The following is a 9,381-nucleotide window of genomic DNA, read 5'->3' on the forward strand; positions in this document are numbered from 1 at the left end:
AGAGTGAATGGTTGTTTGTCTCTATCTGTGTGTGGCCCTGTGATGGACTGGCGAACTGTCCAGGGTGTACCCCGCCTATCGCCCCATGTAGCTGAGATTGGCACAGCACCCCCCGCGACCCTCTGGTGGAGGATAAAGCGGTTAGATGATGACTGACTGACTGACTGACACAGAGGTGTGTGTGTGTGTGTGTGTGTGTGTGGAAATGAGAGAAACAGCACATTGTTTGTATAAACAAAAAAAAATACACAAATGTTAACATAATTAATGTTATTTGACATCTGCTCCTGTTTATGGGCGTCAAGCCACTCCACTAATGGTGCGTTCCAGTTGTAGTCGAAAGTCAGAATTTCAGTTTCAACTGGAATGTCCCCTCTGATCAGCGTTCCAACTCGCAACATCACAAAACCTGACACAGGATTCCACGGCGGCTGCCACTCGTGTCAATAATAAAAACTCATGTGGCTACACTGTGTGAGCCAAATAAACAGCTATTGCTAACAACAGCTAGCCCGAGATAAGTCTGTGTCCATGCTTTCTCCCGTCTTCTCAACTCAGGGATGACGTCACTTCCAATTCCGATGTAATAAAAAACTTGTTTAGGGAGGTTACATTTTTTGTCCTTAATGTGCTGAGTGTTACTTTTTTAAGTTGCATAAGGGTTAATGTGTTTTTTTACTGTATTCTGAATCCTGAGGTGCAATTTGTCGTGGACTCGGTGTGAAAAGGCTTTTGTGGAGTTTTGTAACCTGTGCCAAGTCCAGCTGGAGCTCTGTTACCTAGGCAACGGTGAGATAACACCTTAGAAAAATTCCCTGTAGACCAGAGCATTTTTTGTAGAGAAGAGTTTTTTTGGGGAAAAAAAATTGTGACACAGTTTAAGAGCCTATATATGCTAAGTCACTAACGCTCGTGGCTAACATTAAGCTTGGTTAAAACAGCAGCGTCTTATAGCAACAACAACAACAAAAAGACGTATCAGCGGCAACACCGGGTCAGGAAGAAGAGGATACAATTCACATTCTTAATACACATGACATTAGACTCTTATTATGAAAATACCTCTACATGCGATTACAACCACGGCGTGTCAGCAAACCTGATGATTACGTGGTGTAATCATGGTGGTGTGTGTGAGGTCAGAGCAGGGGCGGAGCAAGTGAACACACATACACACATGAAGCTCATATATGAAGAGAATATGGAAGACCAAACACAGAGCTAAAGTAATATAGTGAATGAGTTAATAAACAATATTATAATACACATTTCCCTTGCTTTTCACACCAAGTCCCACTATATATGTGCTGTATATACATGAAAATATAATCATTTTACCAGAAGTCACATGACATGTTGGAATATACCGTTTTGTAGGAGCCAACAATTTACTGCATGTTTTCGTACAGTGGGAAGAAGCCAGAGAAAACTCCATGCAGGAAGGCCCTTATTCCAACTAGGTCGCAAACCCGGGTTCTCTTGCTGCAAGGGCAAAGAGTGCTAACCACTACACCAACTGTGTGGCCCCCATCATAAATTTAACATTAAAATGTCAAAGTAATCAGAGGTTAGAGCTACATCCGTACTACTCTGTTTTTAATTTGAAAACTCAAAAATTCTGCTCTGGATCCGCCTCTCGTCCTCTTTACCCCAGTATGTTCAAGTCTCAACAACAGAGAATTATACAAAACGCATACATTATATAACCCAGCAGATGGCAGTGCTGTGTCATAAACGTTGTCTACACTGATAATTTATACATTTTGTTTTGTACTGTTGGTGAAAACTCTCATACACTCTTGGTAAAAAAAAAGCAGCAGCTGTTCTGAGTTCTGTTCTGTTGTTTTTAAAACAGTGACACTACATCAAAAATAATGTTGTTGGTCATATGTGGCATATCCCAGGCTGTGTTATCTCTCCAAGGGAAATATCATCAACATGACGTATATATAAACTATTACAGCTTTCATATGTGTTAAATTGAGGAAATTGGTATTAGTTATAATGCTGAAATTAATATTTTTTTCATGATCAGGTTTGATTTTGATAAAAAAAAATCTATTTCATGAAAAATAAAAACCTGATTAGGGAGGTTACATTTTTTGTCCTTAAGGTGCTGAGTGTTACTTTTTTTAAGTTGCATAAGGGTTAACGTGTTGTTTTCTTTACTGTATCGGGAATCCTGAGGTGTGATTTGTTGTGGACTCAGTGTGAAAAGGCTTTAAGGCACAAAAAACATAAAAGTAACAATCACAAGAAGAAACATTTCGTTGTCAGTCGATTCTGAGTCCTGGTGATATTACACAAAGAGAAACAAAAGGTCCAAAATGGCAAAAAGAAAGTCACTTTCACAGTGTGATGCTCTGGGCAACAAGTTTCTGTGTTTATCGACTTTGTAGAAAAGAGAGGGGAAACAATGCAGGAGTCTCCACTCAACTGAAGAGAAACAGGTTCAGACCTAAAGCTCCCAAAACCAGGACCAGGAGTCTGGACTCTGAACAAAAACAAAACAAAGATCTTCACATATTCAGCCAAGAGGTTTAAGAATTGGCAGACAAACTGCTCCTGCCTGATGAGCGGTCAGTCCATTCTGAGGAGTTTGCGACCTCGATGGGGTCAATCTGAGGAAAGACCACGAAACACAACCTCTGGCCCACGTATGTCGCCCTCTCTGCAGGGAAACAGAAGTCACAAATCAACCAAGTGAGTGTGAGACAAGCTGCAGGTCGAGAGCCCACGTCAAAACTCACCAATTCAATTCAGCAAAAACCTAAGACATAAGTAAATGAAGTGAGTGGAGCTGAGGCATTTTTTAGGACAGGTGAACGATGTTGAGGACAGGTGAACAATGAGGACAGGTGAACGATGTTGAGGACAGGTGAACAGGGTGAACGATGTTGAGGACAGGTGAACAATGAGGACAGGTGAACGATGAGGACAGGTGAACGACATGAGGACAGGTGAACGATGAGGACAGGTGAACAATGAGGACAGGTGAATGATGAGGACAGGTGAATGATGAGGACAGGTGAACGATGAGGACAGGTGAATGATGAGGACAGGTGAATGATGATGAGGACAGGTGAATCGGTGTTAATTAAGGGCCGTGATTTGTGACCTTTGACCCATTATGACTGATTTTGTCAGCACTTTAATTTGTTTTGTTTTTTAGTTTTGCCTTTAATTAAAAACAATTCATTTGAAATTAACTAAGTACATTTTAAACAAGCTGCTTTTTTTTAAACTTGAGTACATTTTAAACCAGTACTTGTACTTGCACTGAAGTAAAATGTTATTAAAAAAAAATGGTGGTACTTTTACTTGAGTACTTGAGATTTCAGTATTCTCTCCACCTCTGACTGAAACTCACCGATGAAGTTGTAGATACACTTTGGTTTTTCTTTCCAGTGGACACCCAGGAAGTACACAGGTACACCAGTGAGCATAATGACCAGTCCGACACCACAAACCACCGGCTCAGAGTAAAGACTGAAGCCCAGCAGCAGCGCCCAGAACATCAGGTAACACACAGGAACCAGCAGGTTCACCTGGTATACAAAAATAAAACACACTTATTTCTTCTTCTGGTAATGCCGAGCATGTGATGCCTCTAAACCCGTGATGCCGCTCACCTTGATGGGTCGGTAAAGGCTGGGTTTCTTCCAGCGGTAGAACAGCAGACCTGCGATTGTGACGCCGTACGACAGGTAGTTGATGAAGGAGACATAGTTGATGAGGTTGTGTGTTTCTCCGATGCAGAGGATCACGATGGTGGCAGCGCACTGAAAAAACATGGCAGCGTGGTCCACATTAAAGGGGAATTCCGGTATTTTTGGACCTGCACCCTCGTACACACCCACATTTATAAACATTGGGCCCAGGTTGAAACATTTGGGTTCAAACACTGTAGAACATTTTTTCTCATAAGCGGAAAAAACACAAGCATGTCAACACAAGAAACGTCTACATACGCAGACCAGCAGAGCAGGGATTGGTGTACAGTTCTTGTAGTGGATCATGGCCAGCAGGCTGGGCAGGTGACCTTCTCTGGCACCTGAGAAACACAACCTGTGAACACAGACACCACACGGACCATCAGGGGCCACGATGGATTCGGAGTGGGAGGAGGCGGGGGGCGGGGCTCACCTGGAGGAAGTGAACAGGTAACCGTTGATCCCCCCAAAGGTGGACAGAGCGACAGAGATGGGCATGATGACGGAGAACATTCCCAGGAGCTTCTCTCCGAACGTCTGAACAGTGAGAGAACAGAGAATCAGTGGACGACACAGTTTTCTGTTGGCGTTCGCTTCATCTCGTCAAGAGGTCATCTCCTCGTGGACATTCGCACAGTCACCAGCTGAAGGCTGAGGACTCACCTCCAAAGACCAGCGTGTAGGATCTAGTGGCATCTAGTGGTGAAGCAACATATGGCAAACAAGTGGAACAAACAATATTTTGCCTCTCACTCCTCAACCAAATGTATGAGGAACTACCACCGGTAAGTGTGATTTAAGATGTGTCTCCATTTTCTCCCTTTGTACAAAAAGAGAAGCCAAAATATCTCAAGAATTAGTGCAGCCATCTTGTTTTGGTAATGTCGTCAATGCCAGAGTAAAGTCGTTGTATCGAGGTTCCACCCCCTACATTCACTGACCAATCATAAGTGACTTTCAGCTGTCAGTCATGACCTTGCAGCCTATTTCTTCTATTATTATTCACTAATTTAAACGTTCAGATATTGGCTTTAAAATGAATTGACTAAAATAGGCTGAAAGAGCTGCTATGACCTTGACAATAAAGAGAATACAAAATATTCTGTTCATTTCACTACAGAAGAGACTCAAGGACTGCAGTTGGGCATTCTTATTTTGTATATTGTAATTCTTATTTAGGCCACAAGGGGCAGGAGTTTTTTAAGACTATGAAAGTACATTTCTCTTCCTGATGATTTATATTTCACTCAGTGTGCATAGCTAGTTTAGATCAATGCTAATTAGATATCTTAGATAGATGCTAGTTAGTTAGCATAGCTGAATTGGATAGATCAATGCTAGTTAGTAAATAGACACACATACATAAGATATACACATATCTATGCTGCTGTTTGTATAATTGAGATTGTTGTATAAACACGTGATAACCAATTGAGAACTGTCCTGTTTAAATCTAAACATGTATACAACTGTTGAAAAGCATTACATATCTTATTATTATTATTATTATTATTGTTATAAATCTGCTCCTGGTCTCGCTCTGTCCCTCAGACGCTGCACATCTTTCAGTCTGTTAAAAGGAGTTTCTTCCTCTCGCTGAAGCCGAGTGGACATCTTTACTGACAACAGCAGCAGCGCTCGTTGATTCACGCTCGTTACTCACTACAGCCACAGCGTTGGACGACAGCAGCTCGTCGGGCGACATGGAGGAGAAGTAGGCGATGTTGGTGAGCGTGTACACAAACGTCACCAATGGAATGGAAATGTAGATGGCACGAGGTAGATTCCTAAACCGAGGGTCACACACGCCGTGTACACACACACACGACACCACAAAACAAAAACAAATCAAAACAAACAAAAATTTAAATAAAAAAGACGCTTTTCATTTTCATGTCAAACATCAAAATTTTCAATGAGAAGAAAGAAAAGTTTTACTATAGATGGATGCTCGTTAACTAGGACAGACAGACAGACGCTTGCTTAAATAGATATATGCTAGTTAGCTATCATAGCTTACATTACATGTCATTTAGCAGATGCTCTTATCCAAAGCGACTTACAATGGAATTGAGTACAATCAGCCAGGGGTGGAGTCGAACTTGCGACCACTGCGACCATGATGTCTTTCGCACACAGGGTACTGGTCTTTACCACTGAGCCACTCCACCCCCCTGCTAGCTACTTTATATGGATACTAGTTACTGTAGCTAGGATAGATAGACAGTCTGCCTAGCTTAGGTAAGACATGTGTTAGTTAGCTTTCATAGCCAGATTAGACATATGCTAGTTAGCTGGCATAGCTAGTTTAGATGCTAGTTAGCTCAGTTTTGTTTTTTCTCTTCTGATGCCTCGTGTTTGTTGTGAACCAATTGTGTGAACTCTGTCTTACTATGTTCACTGTCCTGAGATAATTTGGTGCTATACAAATAAAAAATGGATTCAAATTGAAAATTGAAAAACAGCTGTATGATGAGTCACTCAACAGAAGAGTGGACGTGAACCAGCTGCAGATAAAATACACAACAATAGAAAGAAAACCATGGGGATGAAGATGAGCTCTGAGGGGCCGCGGTGCAGCAGGAATATTCACCGTCTGGGTTCAACCACCTCTTCTGTCACATAGTTGAGAAAGTTCCAGCCGCTGAAGGCGAACGAGGCCTGAAGGAAAGCCAGAGCGATCTGTCCGACCGTCGGCGTCTTCTCCAGAGAGAAGGCCACCTGAGGAGTCAGAGCCTCGTAGTTCCCTGAGGAAAAACACACACGGCAGAGAAGGTTTTGTTGTTTGTTGGTTAAACCTCAGGGGGCAGTGAGGTTTAACAGAGTTACCGTTGAAGATCTGGACCAGGCCAACCACAATGATAAGACCCAGAGCCATCAGTTTCCCCACAGTGAAGATGTCCTGGATCCTGGTGGCCCAACGAACACTGGAGCAGTTCACCCACGTCAGCAGCACTGAGACACAAAGCAAACGTAGATAAACAGGCGTCTAATCCCATTGAATTACATTTACTTATGAATGATGAGGACAGGTGAACGATGAGGACAGGTGAATGATGAGGTGAACGATGATGGGGTGAATGATGTTGAGGACAGGTGAACGATGGGGACATGTGAACGATGAGTCCCCATCGTTCACCTGTCCTCATCGTTCACATGTCCTCATCGTTCACCTGTCCTTCACTTGTCCTCAGGTGAACGATGAGGACAAGTGAACGATGAGGACAGGTGAGCGATGAGGTCAGGTGAACAATGAGGACAGGTGAACAATGAGGACGGGTGAATGATGAGGACAGGTGAATGATGATGAGGACAGGTCAATGATGAGGACAATAAACGATGATGAGGAGAACGATGATGAGGATAGGTGAGTGATGAGGACAGGTGAGTGATAAGGACAGGTGAGTGATAAGGACAGGTGAGTGATAAGGATAGGATCACTAATGGAAAAGCAAAAAAAAAACAAGCTCTGCTGGAAGTGTTTTGTGGAAAAGTGCCACAAGTGAGGAGTGCACCAACCAACCAGACTTGACAGAGGACTTCAGCGTTGTTTGGCCCTGAGCTGACATGACTCAGGTCTTTGTTGTCGCTGCCTAATTACCCGGTTGAGTACCTGCACTGTTAATTCAGCACACAGCGAGTGATGAACGTCCTGACGACAGCGTGTGATTCCCTCTCCTCTGACGCCATCCATCGTTCACACTCATTTTTAAGAGCTGGACGCTAAAGAAACGTGAGCAGTGCCCGCCCTCCTCTGGACAGGATGGGGGTGCGATGGGAGGGCGGGGGGTGGGGGGGGGGTTTGCCACGTTTGTTCCCATTTTACAGCGGAAGTGTTTTGTGTTGTGGCTGTGACAGCTCGTCTTTGTGCCGTAGAGCAAGGCTGCGGTGAGAGAGAGCGGGGCAAAGCTGGTGACAATGATGGACGAGGTGAAACAATCGTGCCCTCCCTCACTCACCCGTTTCCCACATTCCGGCCTCCCATGGCAACCATCCACCCCCGTATCACCGCTCGCCAACTAGAACACCACACACCAGAGCAGGGATATGATACACATGTATTTAAAAGGAGCATTTCACCCGTTTACATAGACGACTCAGCCTCGGTCGTCCCAGTTCGTACAACTACAACTCCCTTATTCACACTAACTCACCCCCACATGACCACCCACTATCACCTCAGCCACCTTTTTCTGTATTCTGCATTTTAAAACTCTGGTATTCATTTTTAAACTCCATTCAAATTAGTGTTCAAATTATATAATAATATAATAATATCGTCACTTATCTTCTTATTTAAGATGTAAAGTCATTGTAAGGTCAGGCCTGCATTTGGACAGTGAGAACAGTAGGAGGCTGGGGGTGGGGCCGGGGGTGGGGGGCAGGTTGTGGGTTAGATTCCCGGCTTTACAAAAGGCTCATCTCATTAAGCGTACACCAAAGATTATGTTTACATCATCGTCTCACTGTTAGACAGATTTTTCTATTATACTATTATATAATATTATATACTATTATATTATATTATATCATATTATATACTATTATATTATATTATATACTATTATATATACATTATGGCATCATAATGACATCTTACAATATATGTTCACATCTTTATCTCACTGTCAGACAGACTTTTTTCCAGGAAACTGAAGTGTGTAAACCGCTCACTCTCCCACACCAAAGTCCATAGAGAAAATCATTGATTTTAACGTCACACACACACACACACACACACACACACACACAGGAGTTGTTGATCCACTGCTGCCTCCATCACTAAGTCTTATTTTTCAGAATTTGGTATTTGAAATCCACACTGACCACACGAGGCAGCAGTAGACCAGCGGCTCCTGTGTCCGCACGAGCTAAAATCACTGATTTTCTCTATGGACTTTGGTGTGGGAGAGTGAGTGGATTAGTAAGTGAAACAAACTCCAGTTTCCAGCTGAAATAAGTTTGTCTCACAGTGAGATAAAGCAGTGAACATATACTTTAAATACAGTAGACCTAAAATGACATTGATTTTTACACAATATCAGCATTAAATAATCTTTTCCATATTGTTTCATGTTAAATGAGTATTTTCCTTTGCCTCTGTTCCATCACAAGCAAACTACACAAACCACGTCCTGCACTCGTCCTGCACTCGTCCTGCACTCGTCCGTCCTCCTGGGACGCCGGACATTTTCCACTGCAGTCATTAACTTCACACGTGACCACTACCCTTGTAGCAGAGGCCGTGTTGTGATGACGATGACATTTTACTGACTCACTGTATCACATGATGATGGACAAAGTCTCTGAGTTCAGAAAGTAAATGTGGTGAAGTGTGCGTTAGGTTTGGGGCGTGCGTGGAAGCATACCAGGGCCTGAAGTTACACACTACAGCTTTAATGGGCGGCGAGGTCACTCACGGAGACACGTGGCCGAGAGCATCCTCGTCGCCATGTACGGAGGGACGCAGTTTGGGAAGACGGGCTGCAGGACGTAGCTAGAGAAGGTGAGGGCGATGACCGCCAGCGTGGTCGGATACATGATGAGGACGGCGCTCCACAACAGCAGAAACCTGCACCGGGAGAAAGAGGGAGGAAACAATCACCTTTAACGTCTTTACAGACAGATGGACAGACAGACAGATAGACAGATGGACAGACAGACAGAT

The 9,381-nt window shown here is 43.4% G+C and overlaps 1 protein-coding gene across 1 annotated transcript; it reads right to left on the reverse strand.

Annotated features, from left to right (window-relative positions):
• Nucleotides 1-156: 156 nt before the first annotated feature.
• Nucleotides 157-9,285, reverse strand: LOC122764777 (asc-type amino acid transporter 1-like; the record flags this gene model as incomplete). Its single annotated transcript, XM_044018709.1, has 9 exons — nt 157-2,671; nt 3,371-3,548; nt 3,633-3,782; nt 3,972-4,068; nt 4,147-4,250; nt 5,377-5,500; nt 6,307-6,460; nt 6,543-6,668; nt 9,134-9,285. Coding segments are annotated over 9 exons (1,216 nt in total), but the record flags the coding sequence as incomplete, so codon positions are not given.
• Between the last annotated feature and the right edge of the window lie 96 nt (nt 9,286-9,381).

The sequence above is a fragment of the Solea senegalensis genome, unplaced genomic scaffold, assembly GCF_019176455.1.
Source record: "Solea senegalensis isolate Sse05_10M unplaced genomic scaffold, IFAPA_SoseM_1 scf7180000017657, whole genome shotgun sequence".
Classification (NCBI taxonomy): Eukaryota; Metazoa; Chordata; class Actinopteri; order Pleuronectiformes; family Soleidae; genus Solea; species Solea senegalensis.